The 24,562-nt window shown below is 46.0% G+C and overlaps 1 protein-coding gene across 1 annotated transcript in view; it reads right to left on the reverse strand.

Annotated features, from left to right (window-relative positions):
• Positions 1-19,992: 19,992 nt before the first annotated feature.
• The window catches only part of eogt (EGF domain-specific O-linked N-acetylglucosamine (GlcNAc) transferase), a 32,359-nt gene continuing 27,789 nt past the window's right edge, over positions 19,993-24,562 (reverse strand). The window contains exons 12-16 of the mRNA XM_041955626.1: positions 22,892-22,960; positions 22,482-22,543; positions 22,199-22,318; positions 21,692-21,794; positions 19,993-21,444 (exon numbers count right to left, since the gene is read on the reverse strand). Coding sequence (XP_041811560.1) covers positions 21,298-21,444; positions 21,692-21,794; positions 22,199-22,318; positions 22,482-22,543; positions 22,892-22,960 — 501 coding nt within the window. The 3' untranslated portion in view covers positions 19,993-21,297. The remainder of the gene's footprint in view (positions 21,445-21,691; positions 21,795-22,198; positions 22,319-22,481; positions 22,544-22,891; positions 22,961-24,562) is intronic.

Consider the following 24,562-nt stretch of genomic DNA (forward strand, 5'->3'; position numbering starts at 1 on the left):
GAGCAAACAAAAAATATTGCTTTTTGAAGAAGCAGAAACAATGTGAGAGGTGAGTCTGCAAAGGTCAAAAGAAAAAATGACAAGCCCGAGCGCAGAATAGACCTGAGGAAAATACTCTTCCAGCACGGACACACATGCTGTGGGTACAGCTAACTCACCAGCGTCTGTTTGTGCCGATTAGTATCACATTAGGATTAACTCTTCTCATTTTCCTCTGGCAGAAGTCAATTAAGAAACGGCTGACTTCATGAGTCATGACGGGTCACAAAGAAACATTAGGCTGAGTCCAGAAATAACAATGTTTTGATTGGGACTGCAACTAATCATGATTTTCATCAGTGATCATCCCATAGATGATATTCTTGATTAATCATTTAATCATCTTTGTGTATAGAATGTCAAAAAATAGTAAAAGTCATCCATCACATCACTTTACCAGAGCCCAAGGTGATGTCTTCAGATTGCTCATTTTGTCCGACCACAGTCCAAATCTAAGATATTCCATGAACTATTATATGTGACAAAAAATAATAGAAACAGCCAATTATCAATCATCAACATAGCGCTGACTGATTTTCTCTTGATCAACTCAGTGTTTCAGCTCCACTGTGGTTTGGATGTTGATGTGGCTGAAACCACCAGTTGCTTAATTTTTAAATGACAGTTGCTAGTTCTGGGTCTTAAAGTGTGAAAATATGTTGTTTGTCTCTGTTTTATATCCATACAAATCATTTATCTTTGGATTCTAAACTGCCGGCGAGACAAAATAAGCATTCTGAAGATGTCAGTTATAGACTTCTGGGAACTTGTGGTGATCATTTTATAGACAAATCGATGATCATTACTTAATCACCTCGTACTTGATGTTTTGTCTTGCGTTTATCTTTCCTGCCATCGCGTGCATCTGAACAGGATGCCGCCTCACCTGTTGGTCGTCTCTGTCTTCTTTGATCTCTCTTCCACTCAGTAGCTCCTCTATGGATGGGGTGTACAGGCCATGGCTGCATTCACTCACACCTCAGCCCTCCTCCTCTTCTTCCTCTTCCTCCTCCTTCTCCTCTTCCTCACCTCAAACAGAAGAAGCCCCTGAAGAGAGGAGGCACAAAGACACTCGGTCAGAGAGGCCAGCCTGCCCTGGGGTTCCTCAGTGGCCTCCGATAGCCTTGTGTGAAGGTCTACACAAACGCACACAAACACACACACACACACACACACACACACACACACACACACAGGGGTAGAGATGTGAAGGCCTAGATTCTGTCAGATCCATTGTTTACAATAGGTTCACCTACCCCCAGGCTGAATGTGATCCCCACTCTAGACATCACACACAGCTCTCCCGCTCTCTCTCTCTCTCACACACACACACACACACACTCCCTCATGCATCATGTACATACTCACAACGATGGACACACTAAAATAGTGTACACAACAGTAAAACCTAAACTGATTCCAAAATACGTGCACATAAGAAAAACCTGCAGAAAAGCCTCATAGCTGAAACATTCACTGGCAGGAAATCAGATGATCAAACAAGCCATAAACACAAGTTGACGTTCTACACACACACACATACGCATGCACACGCGGTACCTTTGCACTTGCAGTGTGTTTGCAAGGTAAATTCAAACAGTGTCGGAGGACAGCAGGAGAGACTCCCTAATTACTGCTGAGTGACAGCTTCTGATGCGTGTGCACTTATACACACACTCTCTCTCTCACACACACACACACACATGCACGCACGCAGGCAGTAAATTACCATCCTGCCGTAAGAGTGTGTCAACACACCTCTCTTTGACAAAGGGACTAACTCCGCAATCTAAATGAAAGACAACAGATTCACATTAATAACAAAATGTTCTCCCCTCCTCGAACCTTCATTATTCATCATGACTCATTGATATGCAGCTCAGTCAGCTGCTACGCTCAGGAACTTCCCGGGAACGTGTCAGCTCCAACCAAGCCTGATGCCTCCACTCAGCCATCAGCGTAGCGCCACTGCCCCCTGGTGGGAAACAAAGCAACGGCAGCGGTCACGCAGGAGATGGAGAGGAGACACAGGAGGAGCAAGCGTATATTTCTACATGAGGCAGATACTAGCAGGGCAGTGAACGTGAGACAAAGTTGATGGCTGCTGTTTGTGACCGCTAACATTAAGGACTAGCCATTCGAGGCAACATCAAGAGGCGACATGGGTCAGAGGGACAGAGGTGGGATCATGGGGAGGGGAAAGGAGAAGGAAGAGATCATGAGAGGGCAGAAAATGAAGAGGCAATGACAGAAAAACCTGTGGAAAATTGGATGCGTTCGATTGTGGATGCTGAGTGCTTCTTGAGTCTGCACTCCTTCAGAGGAAGTGGAATGCAAATGCAAGTGTCAACACCATGCTGTACAATGGAGTGAAGTGTTGAACCCACATTGACATGCACTGTATTTATATATCTGTGCAGTTTAAATTTGTGTATGTGTGTAGCATGTCTGGCTGTGTCCATGTATTTGTGCGTGTGTGTGTGTGTGTGTGTGTGTGTGTGTGTGTGTGTGTGTGTGTGACTCCAGTACAGTATGTGAAAGTATGCAAGGTGCATGTGCTGTGTGTGCAGTGTGATTAGGCATGCTGCATGGCAGCACAGTAGCCCATTTCTTATTCTCTTTTTAAAGGCTGGGCTATGGCACGCATTTTTATCAGCTTTGTTCTCTGATACACTCATTAAAAGAGCACAGTAGTGCCCGTGTGTGTGTATGTGTGTGTGTGTGCGTGTGTGTGTGTGTGTGCGTGTGTGTGTGTGTGTGTGTGGTCTCCAGATGCAGCTCAGTCTCATCGAGACTTCAGGGACAAAACGTTCCATCAGTCACAGAGATGTTGTCACCTCTACTGGGTCACACAGATTATGGCCTTATAGAGGAGTAATAAATAGGTTTAAAAAAATCTCTCCTAATGTGCATTAAGGCACAATCTCATACGTACACATTTTTATTCAAAATGTTCATGTTACCAAAAAGTCTCCGGTCTCCCTGGGGACGTTATGTTGAAGTGTTTGTGTATTGGGGGGGCTCAGCTGGTCATCAGGCTTGTGAGGAGACACGTGAACAAACAGAGCACGGACATGCTCAAGATTATCTGAGAACATCACGTCTCTAAAGTGATCCGTCCTCCTATATCACCCCCTCCACCTCCTCTCTCTCTCTCTCGCTGACGGTCTGTCCCCGTGGGCTGAAGGGCTGATTTGTGTCATTTCTTGCAGTAATCACACAGGAGTGACACAGGGGCTCATTGACATGCACTGAGACAATCCCACCTCGGCCACAAACACACCCGTTTGCCCTGCATCCAAACAGCGTCATCCGCCAGCGAGCACACGTGCTCAGTCGCAAACATATGCACGTGAATCCGCCAAATGATACGTGTACATAAAATCTGCGTGACCTTATCTGACACATCAGGAAGCGCGTGTGTCATCAAGAAAAAAACAGCGAGTCACATTCTGCAGGATGGGGACGTTAGTGACGATCGGCTGTTTGTTAGCCACTGAGATTACACAGTACAGGAAGTTCCTGTAAACACCTGATAACCTCCGTGTCACCTGGTTAGTGTGTAACGGTGCTCATCTTTTTGTGAATACGTTATCTCTCACTGGAATCATTGCACTTCCTACTATTTGACATGATAGTCTCATCATCAGACTATAAGTGGTTTTTCCTCACTGTCCACCTGAGCTTTGGTCAAGAGCAGCAGTCCTCAACAGCTATGAGGCAATTTGCTGCATTTCTTAAGGAGATTCATGACCTTTGACCTTTGGTCTAACACATGCATAGGTCAAAAATGTAGCTTAACTGAAGTTAACTAAAAGTAAAGAAAAAAACTAAAACTAGGTGTGAAAAAACATTTTAGTGAACTAAAATAAAAATAAAAAACAGGCCTTAGGGGAAAAAAGAGAAAATTAACTGAAAAGATAGTGTGTGCTTACAAATCCAAAATAAAATAAAAACACACAGGAAATGTTTTTAGTTTTAGTCATTGTCAGTTTGCAGGAGGAGGCATTGGTGCATGTTTACTGAGACAGGATGTCCACATGACTGTGAGTCAAAGTGTTTCTTAAATCTTGCCCCGCACAGATACTATAATAAAAAAATAAAACTAAATATTGAAACTAGTAAAAGCCAAACTGAGATTTAACATTTTTTAACAGCAACAACTTAAGTGAAATAAGCAAACAGTCTGAAAGCTAACTGACAGTAAAATAAATAGAAATCAAAAATTAAAAACTAAATAGAAATAAAAACACATTGAAAGTACGAATCTATAATAACTCTTTGTTTGCTACATTTCATTAATGTGAAATGAACATGAGCAATTCATACTCGCATTAAGATCAGCTCTTCTAAATCTTAACGGCCCTGTTGTCCTCCGTCCTGAGCCTCTGAGCATCTCTTGGAGTGGACAAAAGGCCCCCCTGTCCTGTCTGTCCAACACTTCTGCACTATGGGACGTAACTGACACCACAGTCCTTTAATCCTGGTTATTTATTTCCAGGACTGTGACATATGGGCTGGCTGATTCAATGAACCAATAGCGGCCTTTAATTGAATATCAGATACGTAACACTGTCACGCACCTGCCTGACCACCTTACAGTAGAACAGTCGGTCAACCTGCAGTTTCATTTCCTCTGTATATTGAATTTATCCATTTGCAGCTGTTCAGTCCAGTGATGCTTCACAATGAATTCTTGAGAGCCAGAGTAGTGTCTTGAAATTTCCTCAGTACCATAAAACAGAAACAGCGGATCATGTATCCTAACAGCAGCTGAAATGATTTAGTCTGTGTTTCTACTTTTGTTGTCCCATGATGCTTTAATTAGAATAGCTTTCCTAAATACTAACTATGAATGAAATAAATGAAACAAGTAACAAAAATGGAAATTTTTCAGAAATAAAGAGAAATGAATGCGTGGATCCCAGACACGGGAACAAAAATGTCAGAGTGGGCTTTGCTTAAACTCCAGTGTGCATGAGTGAGAAATAGAAAGCCAGTGAGATTGAAGACCACACAAGCGTCACGCCGGTATCTCAGTATGCTGATTTTCTGTGCCCAGACGCAGACCGAGCAGACAAAAAGCATATCTGTGTAAAACAAAGTGCATCTCCCTAAGGCAGAGAGATATTGAAAATGAAACGGGCGAAAGCACAAAGCCCGATGGAATCTTATGTGAAGCGTTTCAGATTTCTGCCGATATGCAGAGTATTAACATTCAGTTAGGGTGTGTAATGCTCTGCTTCTATATATTTGTCTGCCTCCGACTCTAAACCATTACAACAGTCTGCTCCTCGCCATTTCCTCTGGGTCACTGGGCAGACAGACCGGGTGTGTGCCGGCACAAGAAAAGCACACTCTCACACACTGAGACGAGCACTAACTTAAATTAACACAGCAGTAGGCCTATGTATTCAGAAGCCAGAGCTTCACATTCTTCTATTCCCTCATGTTCAGCCGCCACAGCCCGCTATATTCCTGGTTCTTGTTTGTTCCTCCTCATGTCTCTCACTATTGCTCTCTACAGTATCCGAGCCACCACGCATGTGTGGGTGTCCCCCTCTTTTCCCCGCTCCACACTTTGTCAGCGTGCAGATGAGCGTCTCGGCTTTCTCCTCTCCCACTGTTTCCTGTCAGCGACGCACACAATCAGCACGCCACAAATGCAAGTTTTAATCATATCCCATCATTATTTTTTTTCCATTTCCTTTTAAACCAACACGTCATCAGGCGGGTTTGTGTGTGACACAGTGTGTGCGTGTGTGTGACTGTGAAATAAGTTCGTTTGACTGTAGCATTAGGCGGAGGAGGTGAAGAAGAAATCTTGGACATGTTGCATGTGAGTCAGACATATAACAAACCCAACTAATCGCAGTTCTACATCCATGTGGAATCCGACTATTTAAACAAATGACATGTGCATTGTGAAATGTACAGTATGCACACTGATGCACGCTGTATATATGCTCATAAATGACTCTGCTTTACTTTGAATTATGTCCTTGTTTCTGCTGATATCATATGACATAATACTAAAACCTCTCATCACTCACCTCCTACTAATACTACACACTGCGATAATTTGCACATGATAGTTTGGGTGCATTGTACAGTATGTGCCATAAATATACTCTTACACTAGCATCAACAAATATTTAGGCATGATCTCATCTGGAATCTGCATGTAGATGTCTGTAATTGTGTGATAAAAACTATATTGTGTTCCTCTGTAAGGTTCAAAGCAACTGTGCATTTATTTCATTGTATAACATGTGATTGTTGTAGGTATTTTTTATAGAGGAAAAGGTCAGAAGTCATCTGAGGGACACATAATAACGTTGCACCTGTTTACTGCCATCCATCCGAACCGCCACATCCCCTCCACTGTCTTGTTTCCTCCAATAAACCAACAAGCAATAAAGTGGAGGATCCTCTGTTTGGTGAAATGGTCAGGTGGGGAGAACAAGGGGAGAGAAAGTTGAGAGTGGAAGCCTGAATTCAGGACCATTACCTGGCTCTGGTATTGACTGCAGAGTTCAGAGAATGGCCATGGCGCTAAGGTACCATTACAGCTCAATTGATCGGCCTGCACTTAAGTCCAAATCCCACCTTGTTGCACAAGCCATCGTCTCAGGATCCGGTGACCACGAAGTACGTATATGTGTGTGTGTTTGTGTTCCTCTCACTTCGTCTCTCTCTCTCCCCTCCCCCCACTTGAATGGATAAAAGTCAGAAATGATCCGAGCCCCAGTGTGTGTGTGTGTCATGTGTCAAAGCAGGGAGTCTCGACCCACCTCTCCAGCGGGTGCACGCATAAAAAACACTCATGCTCATTCACACACATATCGCACTAAACTTCTTATATATACCTGAGCTTCGGACTGACAAACACACTAATACACACATCTCTGGGCGCACCAATACAGATCCCTCCCCTCACACGGTTCAGACAGACTGTTGTTTCACAGTCAGCCTTTGCTGGATGTACCTGTCACATTCACACATTTCTAGCAAGTCTTATTAAAGTCCTTTAACAACCTCTGCCACTAAAGCAGAGGCGGAGGGGGGGGTGCATATGTAGGCTGCTACTTGTTTTATGGAGAAGGAAAAAAACGGAGACACTAACAGGCTAATAAACATTAGTTCGCTAACACAACAAGTCTGCGGGCACGGCCCAGTCCCTGGTTTCCTCTTTACAAGTGTGTCGTTTAAAGCCCAGACAGCCGGCATGGGCCGACATAGATCAGAGCAACCCTCCTCAGAGCCGCTGACAGACGGAGGCAGGGGCCAGCCCGTAAATCCGCCGCACTCTAATAAAGCAATAAAAGGCCATTAAAAGTCAGTGTCCCTCAGCTCTGGAAGATGGATGGAAAGGTGGAAAGCAGAGGAGACACTTTCAGGTGGCTGCGCACACCCACACAAATTTTGGCAGGTTTGCTTCCGCTCGAGACGAACTAGGTATCTGCAATATTGATGCCTTTCTCCCGTTGTTACTCCTCTTTTATCCTCGCTGGCTGCAGCTCGCTGTCGTGATGAAGGAAAAGTAAACACTGTGATCTGGAACGGCGAAGCGCTATCTTCATGTACTGTTCTGTTCTGTACTGCTCACTCAGTAAGCTCTCTGTCTCTGCTACTGATCTGCCTTCCTCCCTGCGAGGTCCACCGCTAAGTTCTCCCGCTACAGTGGTTTTATATGCGCATGCAGCCACTCGCACACACACACACTTAACACATTTTACTCACACTGTGCTGCACAGCTGTAAAGTTGTTTCTCACATCCTGGTTTCACTGTTTGTTACCAGTTCCTAAGCAGCAACGCCAGACTTGGACTGGAAGTGTGATTATTTATGAGGACAATAATGCAAAATTTAGCATTTTCTGGAAGGATGCTCTTCCTTATTCTTTTGTCTCCAGTGTGTTTCTTTCCTTTCTTTCTTTATCTTCCTTCTCAACTTTCACTGCAAGCATCTATTCTTTTCACCACTTCTCGTATTGTGCCCGAGTTTCCCTTCCCAACCTGTGGAGGGATCAAAAGGTTTGGTGGAGAGAAGTGGTGAACCGCGGCAGAGCAGGAGGGACACAGCACAGCCTGGGCTAGCAGTTTCCACACACATCTGCCAGTCCTCTCTGTACAAAGAGAAAGAAACAGACAAGAACAAAGTGTGTGTGTGTGTGTGTGTGTGTGTGTGTGTGTGTGTGTGTGTGCAGACCGACCCTTCCTCTGTGGCTGCTGGTATCGAATGGCGGCCTGGAGCCAAACAAAAGCAGGCCGAGGCCCTGACAGTGAGTCTCCGGAGAGCAGCGGACGTTCATTGTGCTTTGTGCCCAAATTATGATTAATGGAAAACAAACAACCTTGATGTGGAGTCGGCTTTGATTTTCTGGTCTCGGTCTCAGCTCTGGTCGTAGCTACTCCTCTGGCCAAGGGAAAATCGGCGGCCAAACGCTCAGCGAAGCTCAACTCTCGGCCTCACGGCGCTTTCACGCAACAGCTTCGAATCAATGGGCTCACAGATGAAGAAGCTGCTTTCACAACCTCTCTTTCTCACGCACCCACAGACACACACACACACACACACACACACGCACACGTTGTCTTTTGCTATCTCTGCACATCCATATACACACAGAAACTCATATATGGAGACAAACCGACATCTTGATTATATCAGTCCCCTCTGCTGGTAATGACCAGCTTGTGCGTAATTATATTAATTACCGTACGTGCCACGCCTGTCAACTGGCAAGCCAAAGGAAAGCCAGAGCTTGATACCAGGAGAAAGGGGGAAAAGAAGGGAAGGAGAGAGAGGGGTCAGGAAAATAGAGTGTGTGTGTGAGAGAGAGAGAGAGAGATCAACAGAGAACAGGGTGAGAGAGGAAGCCTGATCAATTGTTCATTTTACAAAGTCACTGAGACGTGTCAGCAGTGTCAATAAGTGAATTAATTTGTCTGTGGTTCTCTGGAGCATGACACCATATCACTCTGCTCCCCTGAGACAAGCAGGGCCTCTAACCTTCTAACACACACACACACAGACACTCACACAAGCTTACAAAGCAATTTCATACAAGGATCATACACGGATATCAGAAACTGACACAAAAACATTTTCACGCAAACGTTCTCATGCTTAGATGCATATTCTCAGCACACACACAATTCTGTTTTGTTCTTTTGTTATTTGGGATGGCGCTGTAGTGACTTTTATTTAACTCCCTGGAGACCAAGCCAAAGCTTATCCATAACCACTGCAAGTCTAACCCTAAACTAACCCAAAAAAAAAACAAAAAAACAAGTCAACCATTCTAATGCAGTATACTCCAAATTCAGCAAACATCTCCCCGCGGTCGGCTTGCTGTCTGTTCTGTGTATGTGCATGTAAAAATATCTGGTGTTCATGCACAGCCCTGCCTCTGTAAATGGATCGGGCTGAGCCACACAGCGTTATTCCAGCCAGTCAGTAACATGGGAGCTGTTTGCGCTCTGCCTTTGCCTCAGCCACGACAACCGCAGCGACACCGTGATGGTAATGAAACATGAATGACATCTGACTTATTAACTTGCCAAATTGGTCTAAAAATATTTAACCTGCTACAGAAGACCTCACACTCTTTCCCTTGGAAATACACGTCTTCACCCGTATTGAGGCTAACTTACCCTCGGGCAGCAGGCACTCTGGATTCCACCACATTTCTCTTTTGGTCAGCTAGCCCAGTACTTAGGATCATTGCCATGGGAATGCGCATCCATGAATTTGGCGGTCAGACATTGTAAAGGAGCGCTGAAGGGAGGGGTGCATTTGTTTGGCTGTTGAGTTCAAATATCAACGAGTTTCCTGGTGTGGACCAGCTTTTTTGTTCCCAAAGTGGAGGTGAGTGTGAACAGATTCTTATGTCCTAAATATACAAGAACACATGTGCATGTTGTCATGTCATCCACCTTCAGTAACGTGAAATCCAACTGAACGATGTCGCTTGATGGCAAACCATCAATTCTCAGTTATTTCATTGGGGGCAGACTTTGCGTTCAAGTGTTAAATCCTGGATGATTTACAGCAAAGGTGAATTGGCTACAGATATGAGTGCACACACACACACACACACACACACACACACACACAAACTCACAGAAAATAATGATTCATCCTCATCTGAGCAACCATCCCTCAGGGAGGTTATTGTCCACTAGCGACTGACATCAGTCAGCCACCAAGAGGGACCCTCGACCACTGGCTGCCTGCTGTTTTCATTACAAAGCCATCACCTCCAGCAGACACACACACACACACACACACATATAAACTGTGCACAGGGACACAGGCATACACATTTACACACTCACTCACTCCACTGACAGAATTCCCCTCAGTCCTGACTACCGATACTCCTCACTGTTAAAGCCTTTCTCTCACACATCCATTCAATCCAGCTCTCCTTTCAGCCAAAACCCACATCGGGCCCTGGCTCCCCTCTTCTCTCTCTGCGGTTTTCTATCTCTTCTTCTCTCCCCCATCCTTCCACCACCCCCGTCGTCATGATCTGCACTCCACGGGGTTACCCCCCCCCCCCCCCCCCCCCCCCATGAGGCGCTGTGTTGTTTGAGGGCTGCTGCGATGACCGCCCCGGGCTCACCACCGCACCGTTTCCTCACTGCGGCTTCACAGTGGACCCACGCTGCAGAGCACGCTGGGAGCTTTTCATAATCCCACAAACACACTAACGCTCCCACACACTCGCAGTGTCGCTCTCGGTAACCGGCACATCTGCCAGCTGCCAGAGGGGAGCGAACAGGGACGCGCTGCCTCGCGCAGGGACACACACAGACGGACACACACCTACACAAGAGTGGAAGCAGCAGATTGCATCCAAGGTGATAGATAGAGCACTGTGGGAAGGAACTGCGCCTGTTCAATTACAATCATTACTATCACTTCGGGAGATTTGTCATGGTCAAAGTGAGTTGGAGCTGTGGAGAAATCACCTTGAGGCCTGTGAGGTGATGTTATTTTCAGTTTTTGCAAAACGGTTACGACGTCCTCAAAACTCGCCCCCAATTGCAAATGACTAAAATTAGCCATAAATTAATTACTCCAAAATTCCAGACAGATGTTTAGAAAATAATCCCTCAACGGGACACGACTGACTCCTCAAAAGCACTTGGCACATGAAGAACAATAATCCACTAGCCCACAGTCTGTCAACGATTTTCAAGCAATAAGACGGGTAAGTTTGGATGTGGCTGCTGCGCCTTTGACCGTCTTCTCTGGGTCGGATGGGGGGGAGGCCATGTTGGCAGTGTGAGCTGTCAGTCAAAGCAGGACCTGTTAGATGGAATTAGAGAGAGCTTGGAGGGTGTGATGGCGCCACACAGGAGACCGAGGCCTTGCTGTCACTGATTGACTGACAGAGGGGAGAATGGAAGACAGGGAACACGCACTGCTGTGGAGCTCCAACATGAGGCCTCCACTGTTTGGAGCAGTCGGTACGTGCTCTTACAAAATGATCGCCGTGTGAGAGTAAAGCCCAACGTTAGAATCATCTTCCACACCACAGGACACTTTAGGGAGTGGATCAACCAATTTTTAGATCATTTTTATTGGTATGTACACCTGTAAACTATAATCAGATGACGATGAATATATGTCAGATGTCTTCAGATAGATTGATAGATAGTACTACTATTGAATAATCTACTCAAATAAAAGGGAAAATATAAATTATAAAATAATTTTAATTATGGCCCAACTGGATCAATGGTAATATATTTTTAACAGAAATAATCAATCTTGATCATTTATATTTGAATTTGTATACTGTTTTTAAGAATTGTAAATAAGATACATATTAAGCCAAACATTTTACAGTTTTAAAAAAATCTTTTCATTTTTTTTGCCCCAATTCCAAAAAAATTTCCTACTGATCTGCTTGCATTAATTCCAGAAATATTCCCATTCACATGCAGCCGTGCATTCGCCGATTAACGAACACAGCCTCCCGCTTTCATTCGTTTAACCACATTCTTGAAAAGACGATAATTGTGCATATCCAAAAACCTGCTGAGTGTGTGTATGTGTGTGTGTGTGTGTGTGTGTGTGAAGGCTTTTCTAACGTTTAAAAGTAGGTGTGTTTCTCCCTCCAGCCAGAAATGTGGGCTTTTATTTTGTTCATGCGTCTCTACCCCAGCCTTGCAAACTGCTGGCTACAGGCAGCACACAGAGCTGCTGACTGCAAACAGACAAGAGGCCGTGTGTCGCAAACTGCGGTAAAAACCCCAGCGGAGACGCATGTTCCAAACGCGCTGCACACATGTCCAAAGAATGCTCCCAAAACCTGAATGATATCAGCATGCTTGACATGTCTTAAACAGAAAATGCTCCATTCAAAATCCAAACCCAATCAGAAAATCACACCGAAATATGCTGTTCACATGACACATATCAAATGTGTGTTGTCACGATCAGAATAATAATGAAACATTAGTGTGCATGCACTTGTAGCCACTGGCTCTAAATTACCCAACACTAAATGGACATTTCTGCAGCGAATGTTGTTATTTATCAGCCAACATATACACAGATATCCACACAGCTGCAATAAGATGATGGTGCTGATATATCGGCCTAACTGATTTGTCGGTCTAGCTCTAAATCTAATACATTAATGTGATCTCCCTTTGCTCCTTTTAAACCAGTGCTCAATTAGGGCTGTAAAGACTAAGAAAATTAAGCAAACTGAGATCAAAATGGACTAAATAAATTGTTGTTTAGCTAGCTCGAGTGCTTCACCAGATGACTTCATGACAATCAAACATTTCGATTCTTTTTCCTGCACACTGTAGATGAGACTACCTCACTACCTCATGTTAGTGAACTCAGCTAAAGACTGCGCTATACACAGCAGCAGAGAGGATATGTGTGAGTGTGTTAGCAGCAGAAAGAGGTGAACAGAGCTTTTCTTTAATCCAATGAGATTTTTTTAATAATCATTCCTTGCAGCATCTCAGGGCCCATATTATCCACGAATGTCTGAACTCAGCAGATCCAGTCTGAGCCACTGCACGCTGTTAATGAGGTATCGCATGTTAACGCTCTGATCTGTTGGCAGCATCTGAACTTTATGCCTTTTTTTAACCCTAGGTCATGACCTCTGCCCAGCTGTGGTCTTGTGGTTAAGACAAGAAACAGATACACGCCCCGCTCATGCTCATTGATTTAATATCTCTCTGTCCTCCATTAGGGTCATGGATCTCCCAGTCCCTGGGTGCATTTTCTCCAGTGAAGGCGTTATTGTCCACTGCTTCTGAATGACACCTATTCATGTTCTCTGACTCAATACACCCAGAAACTTCCCGAGATGAAAAGCTGTCCAGGACGCTGTCATTTACAAATGAGAGGCCTTTCTCCATCTTTCTGCCCATGACATGAAAGAATGCCTCTCCTCTCTTCCCTTTTCTCCTCTCCTCCTCCTCTCAGTCGGGAAGTATCCATTCATCACAGTCAATCTGCTAATGCCAGTGTGTGTGTGTGTGTGTTTGTGTGTGTATGTGTGGAGGTGATCTCCAATCTGTCGTGCTGCTGTCACCTCAACAGTCCTACATGCTTGATCCCTGCTTATTCATCTAGCATATCACCCGAAACGCCTTTAACACACACACACACACACACACGCACACCATTATCATCATCATCATCATCTCACAGGGTTTTCTCTCCATCACACATGAACAAGTACACACATTCACAAGATTCCATTGTGCAGAGTTCCTCCAATTACTTACACACAGATACACACAGGTCATTTCACATATAGGCTGTCTCTCCATTTCACACACACACACACACACACACACACACACACACTATCTCCTTCCCTTGCCTCATCTCTCACAAATATTTCTTTCTGTTTCTCCACCTCATTTCTCTCGCCTCCCTTCCCCTCCCTTTCGTCCGTCGCCTCTCCGCTTGGCCGTGTCCTCGTGCACAATCACGAATGCACACAATCCATTCCCCCTCATTCCCAGCCAGTCATCCTGAACAGCCCTCTGTGGGGTAAGTAGATAGGAGGCTGATGTTGAGACATGCAGAGCCGAACGGCCCTCTGAGGATGCCGGCTGTCCCACCGCTGGGAGCTACTATAGGGGAGGTGGGGAGGGGGTGTCGAGGAAGGGTCCAGATGAGAATGAGCCTGGAGAGAGAAGCAATTGCTGCGTGTGTGTGAGAGTGAGTGAGTGTGAGTGTGAATCTGCCAAAAGTGCAGAGGGAGGGAGGGAGGGAGGGTGAGGAGATGGAAAAGGGTGACAAAGACAGAGGAGAAGTCATTCACTGCAGCCAGAGAAAGCAGCACAGCCAGACGTCAGAGTGCCACCCTCATACAGGTGTGTGCGTGTGTGTCTGTGTGTGTGCCCCTGGAGGACTGCTGGGTGACAGGGGGTCAGGTTGGAGAGAGTAATCTCCCCAGGATTAAGAGTGCTGCTCCTGTGTTAATGTGACTGTCAATGAGAATTAAGTCCCTGGACCGATCCTCTCCAGCAGCCTCCCCCCTCTCTCCTCTCCTGTCCGCCCTGTCACACTAATGACACCACTTTCTGTGGAGTGCCAATGCCGCGCGCGCCAAAAACAATGGGGAAATAATTACACTCTTTCAATACACTCTTTCAATACAGTACAAATTGCAGACCTGAGCGGCGGGACAGCGAAAGATATAAGCAAAGGGAGAGGGAGGGAAGGAGGGAGCGGGAGAGGGAGGGGTGGAGACAAGGATGACTAACAATTACAACACGATAGGGGCTGGGTCTCATTACTGCGCCCATTAACATGCACCAAGTAATTTTCCCCTCTCAGTTTGTGTGTGTGCGCTAGACAGCGAGAGTGAGTGTGTGTGTGTGTGTGTGTGTGTGTGTGTGTGCGTGCTGAGTGCGTGCGTGCGCGTCCAATAGAGTGTGCCTACTATGTTCTGCAACACACCTCCCTGCCTCCGTGCGCAATCTGCCCGGAGAACCCGGCGGCACCTCATTTCTTTCCCATATGTCTGAGCTCCGCGCGCTCTCCTTCCCCCTCTATTCCCTGCCGATCACGATCCATGCAGAGCGATTAGAAAGGCGCGTGAAAAGAGCCCGGTCAGCGGATCAGCCCCGCAGATCACTCAATAGGTACTAAGCAGCGCCGAGCTCCCACCGATCGCTTATTTAACCTCAGCGCGGTGAAACACTGCATCAGTCTCACCTCAGCCTCCCCTGCGCTCACCGACAGCACGCGCAACACACGGCCAGCGGACCTGGCGGCCGTTTGAATCGGCTCATCGTGTGTTCCATTTTTACGCATGGCCATCACGCGCCGAGAGGGAGCGGAGTTACTTGGAGATCAGGGAGCTTTTCGACGGAAATCCCGCTGTTCTTTTAAGAAATCGTTCCTCAGCAAAAAAAAAAAGAGAGACGTGTTCGCTGCGCTCTGAGCCAAGAACATCAAAGTTGCTTTCAGCTCGCCAGTCATTTAGTGAGTCAGTCAGCCAGTCACCACCCCTTCTCTCCCTGCTGCCCATGGAAAAAAATGTTACACATCTCTACAGCCAAAGTCCCCCCCTGACCCCATCCTCGTTTCATTAGCCTATTGACCGTGCGTCACGAACACACGCAGGGAATTAAAATGTGAATCTATACCAATTGAATCTGAATTAAAAAAACAAACAAAAAAACAAACAGCACCTTACCCAAATCTATTAACTCGATGGCATGATCACAGGGAATTGTAAAGGATCCAAGAGAGGTAGTAGAGCGCTTTGCCACTTTCTGCTTCAACTCCACTGATTTTGTTTTCCACTGAACGGGGCAATCCTTCTGAGCCTCCTGTCCAGCTCCCGGACCCCCGCGCACAAACGCGCTGAAGCAGGTGGTGAGGAAGGCTACTGCCACGCCAGAGTAGCAGCCCTCCGGAGCTGGGCGAGGAAGCAGAGCGATGTGATCCGACCTGCCATGATCTCGCCGCGTCCCGTCTCAAAACCACGCTGAGGAGAAACTCGGAAAAAGTACGTAATCCCCCCAGAGAGACATCGGGCTCGTGTTTTTGGCGAACACTCCGCACAAGTTCATCCCCGTGCGCGCGGCTGTCACACGGACGCGTTCCACTCGCCGGAGAGATGCTGATGAGAGTGATGGTGTAGTGATGCAGGAGTGATAGTTGCGCTCCCGTCGCTCCTCCCGAGCAGGGATCGATTGGACATGAGAAAAGCGATGCGAGCCCGTCTTCCCCATTCAGAACACGTGCAACAGCGCCCGCCCAGTTCACCAGCTCCCAAGTACACCCCCTCTTCCTCACTGATGTCATGTAGTTTACAAGTAGCCTGGACTGTTGGGGTGCAGGGGAAGCGGGAGGGGGGACAATTCAGTGCCTGTATGTCCAAGGAGAGATGTGGTACATGAGAGCTATCCAAAGAGCAATTCAGTGTCATTTTTTTGTCATCGTGAAACACTTTTTTATAGTTTATTTAAGCGAATTTGCATTTTCGTGACACAAGTTGCAACAACAGATGAATAACGAGAATCAAACGATTCAGGGTGCACACCTGGGCGCACCGTTTAAGCCTGACAAAAATCTTACATGCGATATGTTCTCCCCAGAGTAAGAATCCAAAGTCTCTGCGAGGATTTTGCTTAATGACGATCGCAGGGCTGGAGGTCATGTCTCACCCGTCACCACTTGTGCGCAGCTCGTGCGTGCGCGCGTGTTAAAGCGAGGAGGGGGGGCTCTTGTGACAGTCACGGTCCCTGACTGACAGGTGCACGAGTCGATGAGCCCTCCTCATCACATAATAGTCCACCTCGCCTCTACACTTCGATCATGTTACAGACGGTGTCTGGATATCAATACTTGGTTGTGCGCTCGCCCACCCCCACAGCGAGATGTTAAACAGAATTTAATCACCGCCGCCTCTCCGTTACGCACCAGGAGACAGCCTATCAATTATCCCATCCCCAGAATATTGTAGTGTGTTGATGGCGATTGATTGCCTTGCGCTGTATTTGCAGTCGTTCAGACTTAGAGGAGGTCGATGTCTGCTAACGACCCAAGTTGAGGAGCATCCGATACATTCCGACGTCTTCCTTGTTTTCTTGCTGCCAGCGCTGCCGGGCCACGCGGTGAGCCCCGTGTCACTGGAGGCGCCTTAGTTGGGAGCAGTTTAAAGATACGCGCCTTCGAACTTATCTCTGAAGAAGAAAAGAGCCACGCAGCACGAAATGTAATGAGTTTCAGGCCTACGACATGGAGCACAAGCATTTATCTTTGCAGCAGTCTCAAGCGTCCTCGTCTGTGCCGTCCTCAACCCCTTGTGACCGTTTGGTCACCTGTACACGAGCGAGAAAGCGCCGCGTGTTGTTCTCGAGCGCTTCGTTTAGGCTCCAATCTATCACAAATCGATCTGTCTGAGTTTGAGCTGAGAACAGATTAGTCATTCGTGTGGGTTCGCCAGGACTGAGGTACCTGCAGCCCTTAAGTTGCAGGATTCAGATGAAGAACTGAAGTTTAAAAAATAAAAACAAAACTCTTTCAGCCCCATGGACAGGACCACAGGCGCTGCATATGAATTCAGGAGGTTGGACAGCTCCTGACTGGCCTGTCACGGTGCTTTGCTTTGCGTTTACCTTGCTGTCAAGTCGTTAATCCAGGTTTCAGACAAAATAGACAAAAGTAGTTTAAGTGTGTAAAGTGTAAGCGAACACCAGAAAGTTGATCAAACATAATATATCCTGTCTGCAGCAGCGAGTGGTTGCTTCTACACTTCTGAACCTGCGCGTCGCAGTGGGGATAGCAGGCCTTTTATCTTAGTGAGGCAACTAATGGATGCAACAGCCCGTAGCACTTATCTCATCTCTCCCTCCTCAGAGGGGGCAGAAAGTATCAGAGGAAAGACATCATGTGACGCAGACGCGGACTTCAGAGTGTGAGGCTGAACGGTTTGAAATCTAATTTACTTCCTCTTCCCATTACGTTTCCTGTTGTTACAAGGCCGTCAGTTTTCTTAACCTGTTTCACCGTGCGCATCCCTCTCAGTCTGAAGCAGGAATGGCGAGTGAAAGCTTTCAGAATCGCCCTTATACACTGTGGTATGGTGGTGAAGGTAAGAGTATATAGGCTGAAGCCCTCTTGTCATATCAGGTATCAGAGGAGCGGGGTTATAGGATCTCTTCTGGGATTATTCCCCCAATAATCATCGCCCAGGAGAGGAAAAAAAAACATTAAGGAAATATCTTCTCACAACCTGAGGAATATTTTTTCCTCCTAAATCGATATTCCTGCATTAATCTCCCCCGAAAGACACAGTTTTCCTGATGTGAGGGGACGCGTGGTAAGATGAGCAGATTGTGATTGATTTGTCTGAGTTTTGTGGTGAGAATTGTTTGCCTTTCAGGATAAATTAGATTATGCTGAAGATCACTTTGTAAAACACTAAGATAAATGGCTGTGAGTTTAGCGCTAGACAATAATTAAAGAAATAAAGCCGATATCTGCTGCTCTGGGACGCGCGGTTGTGTAAACAACGGAGCAGAGAGTTCAGGATACACCTGCTGATGTGCCTGCTCCACTGGAAATGTCAGACAAACTAAAATAAGACACTAACAGTCGAACAAAGCGGCCAGCGGGGGCATCTCCTGCTCCAAAACCAAATGCGTAAAGCCCTCCAAACTCTGCGGCGCTCAGACGTGATCTAATGGCTTTGCTCGCTCTCGGTGATTAAACCTCAGCCTTTGCTTGCAATCAGCTCTCCTGTCCCGATGCCTCGAAAGCTTATTTCTTCACTCCGCAAGGCCGGGCGACAGAGATAAGTCATTTAACATTTCTGGAGGAAAACAGACTCCAGGCCACGACAAAATAAGGCCACCCAAGCACGAGTGTTGCGCAACTGTGGGTGGTAAAGTTCCAGCGGCCTGAGGCCGTAAAATGTGGCGCCTGTTCAGTAATGATAGGTGAGAGAAAGTGTGCCTGCGACGCCACTAAGTGCACATATGCTGCGCCCTGGCGGCCAATGGGGCGAGTGTAAGGTTATACTGCGCGCACGACGGCGCACGCCACACACAATGGAGAAGGTTTTCTACTTCAGACTTTGCTTTCCTCATGACTCACTCTTTAAATCGAAGTGCTGGTTGCGTGCGTTCCCCACGTCCCTACGTCTTCTCTTCCACTCAGATGCTCCATTTTGGATACATCCAGCTTTGCGCTAAAAAACAGGACATGGTCATCGATTTGGAGCCGCCATGAAGGTTAATGAGAACAGACATCTTGGTTCCTCTGCTTTTGATCCCCCACCCCGCATAGAGATTCTTCATTTCTTTACGAGGTCACTGGCAGTAACCTGAGCAGGGCCATAAATAGTGTCCACCCCAGACAGGCCCGGTGTCTGTCAATACTCAGAAAGTTCAGACACAACATCCGCAAAGAGCGGCAAGGGGCACGACTGCTGACATCAAACTTGTGATATCGGAGCAAATACATGTAAAACAAACATTATCCCCTGACGACGCATTGGATATATTTGTGGATAAATTGTTCTCACTGTCTACACTGTTTTAAGTCTGCCATAAGTCTGTCAGAGACGGTCACACAGCGCAGGATCACCATTGGGTCTCATGTGTGGTGTTATACTGCCCCCGTGTGGCTATGATGCGTCACTGTTACCTGAGGTAGTTTTTGAGGTCATCCAGATTTATTACGGTGACAGTAAAAACTGAACTAGTGCCCTTTTCCGAAGAGCCCTTTCCCTCCTTAGACCCGAACGCACTAAAATAATGAAAGCCACAGCAAAGAGCTGTCTGGTATCAGCAAGAACTGGCAACACAGAGGCTTCAGTTTTCTCCCCTCCAAGGTCAGACTTCAAAAGATGATTGATTAAATTAAGATGAATTATATCTCTGAAGTCTAATATGGCCGGCACAGACAGAAAGACACGCTTCAGCATTTTTTAGAATTATTTATTTCAAAATATTACACAGCTTTTGAATATGAAATCACCAACAAGGCGAGCAAAGCCCTGACCAAAAAGGCCTGGCTGAGTTCAACATGGTTTCATTGATAAATAAAACATCAAGCTCACGGAGAAGCCAAGAGACATGAAAATGATCTGCTGAATGCTCAAAATGCTCTTGTGCATTGCATCAGACTGCATGTAAATTGTGCTCATTCCACTTTAGGCTAATTTACTATCAAATCTAGAACTAACAGCATTCAAAAGGCTTTAGGAAAGGTAACAGACAACAGCAGCACCCTCATCCTTTGACCATACCGACGACATTTCCTTTGGTAAAATACAAAGGAATTCCTAATAAAGATAGGCATCAGCATCAATGGCGTATTCCATCAAACCAGCAGGACATACATATTGTATGTTTAAATATTTAATGTTAACCAATGTAAAAGAAAATTGTGTAGATTTAAAAAGCCTGCCAGATGTTTTTGATACTTACATCATTTTCATTATGTTGCATGAAACAATGGAGTGTTGAATTTTATCGACCAATACTTGAATGTGTGGTTCACAGTACTTCCTATTAAAGTATTGCTGTACTTGCACACATACAAATGCTAATAGTGATATAAAAGAAAGTCCCTCTTGGCAGTAGGAGCGACCTTCTGTCTCTACTTTTAGTTATTAGTGCTTGGAATGAACAGAACTTAAAACCACTTGAAACTGCATGCAAAAAAGCCAAAGTCTGCGAGTACGTACGTGAATCCAGCATGTTGAATACTGCACATCATATTAGCCTGGTGTATGTTAGATGTGCTCAGAAACTCTGGCGTGATTGTCAGCCGCTCTGAGGAGGCTCGCGTCAAGGTGACTCTGATCAAATGTGACAAGATGTTGCATGTGACGGGACGCCGCAACAGCTGCTCATTAGCTCACTTTGTCGGCGTGGAATGAAGCAGACGCAACAGAGGTAATGAAGAAACATAGGACACATCTTATCGCCCTCCAGATGCTTCGACTGCACGCACCTCGTCCTTTCAGTGATTTGATACTAATGGAGCTGGTGGGAAGCTATATAATACTGCTTTCGCCCATCCAGACATACCAAGGCAGCGGACAAATGTGACAGGTGACAAGTACCCTATCAGACCACTGAAATCCACTGGTGGATGAGGTAACTTAAATTTAAAAAAATCTTTAAAAATGACTGCTGACATAAAGAGGCCTGCAGATCGCAACAAACGGCAGGTTCACGTTAGAAATTCTTCAGCAGCCACTAGTCTGTGTCCCACATTCACAGAGACTCTAGAGTTCATCGCGAAGGGTCCGACTCTGCCATTTGGGATGGTGCGTGACGTAATCAGCCGCCTCCAGCATGAGGCGCATGAACTCCCCCACATCAAAGGAGTAGTTGGTAAACTTGGGATGGTCCCCGAGGGTTGGATGGTGACCCTGTGAGAAGTGATAGAGAACAGCGCATATGTAAAAACACAACATAAAAGCAAAGGGATGTGGGCGTGTCCATGAGATGACACAAGTGAAATTAAGTGTGCACATTTGTTCTGCTGTGCCTATAATTGCACATAATCAAACGTGTGCATGACAGTGTAAGTGGGGGCATATGTGAGATAGGTGAGATGAATTGAGAAAGCTCCCGCCGAGGTGACGGGCTAATGGCTGGTACGGGAGTTTCCCCTACCTTGTCCTGTGGGAGCACTTTGTCCATTTTCTGCCAAGTCACGTATCGAATGCCCCGCAGCCGAGCCAAATCTCGATAGCAGCTCTCATCCTGACAATTATATCTGGGAGGGACAGATGCAGACACTTTATCTCTTGCTCTTCTCGGTTTGCCTCACTTTCACTCTTTCCTGCTCCATCTTTCTCTCTCTCTCACTCACTGTGTACACACTGTGGTACTCGCTGTGTGTCATTCACCAAAATGCACACAAAACTCTCCCACACATGCTCATTGACACACACACACACTCTTCAATCAGCTCCTCGACACAGGGTAGCCAGGTGTGATGAATGCCTGGTTAATTAGACAGTATTTCACAGTCATACACCAAGTGTCTGAGGGGCACTTCAGGCACAGCACCCTGCCAAACCCATCGCTCTCCCTGCTTCCTCTCTCTGTCTCCTTCTGTCTGTCACTCTCACACACACAGACACACAGACACACACACAGACACAAAGTGTCACTCACAGCTCAAAGATGACAGCCCAGTCAGGGAGGAAGAGGAGGTGTGTGAGACCCGCCCCGTGCATGCCTATAAAGATGTCAGAGTTGTGGGTGATCCTCAGCTGCATCAGGAAGGGAACATCCCTGAAAGACAGACAGGGAGTCATACATCATTCATCTTCAGTGTGTGAACACTGTCACTATTACACAATTTAAAAAGCTAAACACTTTCACTTTACATCCTTGACCAATGCTAAGCAGCGCTGAATCCCTCCTGTGGTAATGGGGCAAGCACTCTATAACTCACTTGTATTTGTAGTCCACCACGTTGACCTCCAGTAAAGGCACAGTCTTGAGGGCATTTACCAGCTGTGAGAACAACAGAGGTACGTATTCTCTGATCAGTGAGAGAGCAAACAAATATATCGGCAGAGGCCACATAAATCACAAGCCTTTTTCACTTGTAGTGTTTATAGCAAATAAGATTTTAAATAGGCACTTAGCAGATGTGGGCAGTAAATCAATGGTGGAAAAGGGGAGCTGAGGGAGTGGGAGAGCTGTACAGAGTGAGGAAAGAGAGGGAGACAAAGGGTGGGAAGGAGGAAGACAAAGGAGGACAGGCGGCAGAACAGGATGGAGGGAAAAGAAAGCAAGTGCAAGAAAGTAAGAGACAGAGAGAAGGAAGGAGGGAGGGAGGGAGGGTGGTGCTGGACTCACCTCCACTTGGTTTAATATCCTTCTGTATTCCGTGCTGCGAGCCAGCAGGGTGACACGAACACGCCCCTCCTGAAAACAGCAATGCACCCAATAATCAATCAGCCAAGGACAGAAAAGATAGGCGGCAGGGAAAACATGATGCTCATTCAAACTAACTTAAAAGCCTCTATTGCAAGTGCCTCTTATATGCATGGATAGGATACATTAGCTAAAATCACATTATTACATTAAGTATAAAGGTTTTCCTCTCTGATGTGCTCTTATTAGTTAATAAGATTCTTCTTTTTCTATATTCTGCTGCTGCCACCTTGTGTTCTGAAAGAGAATTTATACATTTGTAACATATGGGAATAAACAATAAGGATCATAACTTTACAATCCTGAAATCAAAGTAAGGACACTTAGTGCAACTTAAAACATGTGCAATCTGCTGTACATGATAAACCCGCCAGACTATGTCTTAACACCTTACTACAAGCAGTGGGTATGAATGCATTCACAGACCTAATTTCTTCTCTTCCACTTAAAAAATGTTTTAAAAAGTATTGAAAAAGACCAGACCGAAGCAAATTATGACGAGCGGGAGATAGGAGGAGAGGGGAGGGAGAGGCGGATGAATAGGACACAATAGAGGAGAGCAGCAGTGTGAGTCTCTGGCTGTGCCATTAATCTAGGGATGAAAGGAGGAGCTGGGGAGAGGGTCAGGGCCGAAAAGACCTCTCATTCAGTCGCCGGCCTGCTATCGCTAGCAGCCCCATGTCTCGCTGAAAAGCCTCTTAGCATATTTCCAGTGAAGGCCATGAATACCCAATGAGCTGCTCCGCGGGAAGGAAGAAGTTATCGGCGTTTGCTGGTCATAAAGATACAGTCAAGCACTTCAAACCTGGGATTATAAAACACCTGTGAGGTGTGCTGCTGAGTTATAGATCAAAGAGATGAATACGGGGGTGAGTGCATGGCTGCGACGGCATGTCAATGTGAGTGCACGTATGGTATTTACGCATGTGCTCTTTCAAAAACTAGAAGGCTGCTCATACCACTGAGGAGCTGTTTCCCTGAGTTTATCGTAGTAATGGGATCGTCAGTGAAAGTCTGGCTGCTGTGACTGTACTGACATGGCTGCTGATTCTGTTATTCAGTATGAAATTTACTTTAACAACCTGATCTTTGCCAAAAAAAATTGCATGAACAGCCCCAGTAAAATAAGTTTCCAAACTCAAAACTGCACATCCAAAATACAGTCTTAAAAAACTGTAGTTCTTGTTTTTGTTATTATGAAATCAGTCCTTATGTAGAGGCCACAGTTTTAGGCACGACAAAAACATACATTGACATATACGTACAAAAGTAGACACGATGCAACTGGGTCTAATCCTTCAAAGGCAGCCATGTATCATCCTGTTGGTCTGGTGGTTTGGAGTCTGCACTTTGAACTCCTTCTGTCTTCCAGCCCATGCCAGATCCCAAGTGTATCAGATGGCGATACAAAGCAATCGGTCCAAAAGCCTTTCCTGATGGGACTGGGATCACAGGTCCGAAACTTTAGTGGCAGCTGAGCAGGGATTCATTGATTGTACATCAAAATGTCTTCCCCTGGGCCAGATAGACCAGAGCGTACCTAACCCTGACTGAGCAATTTCGTTTCAAAAATGTTTTCACTGTGAACTCAAA

This window comes from Chelmon rostratus, chromosome 2, assembly GCF_017976325.1.
Source record: "Chelmon rostratus isolate fCheRos1 chromosome 2, fCheRos1.pri, whole genome shotgun sequence".
In the NCBI taxonomy this organism is placed as follows: domain Eukaryota; kingdom Metazoa; phylum Chordata; class Actinopteri; order Chaetodontiformes; family Chaetodontidae; genus Chelmon; species Chelmon rostratus.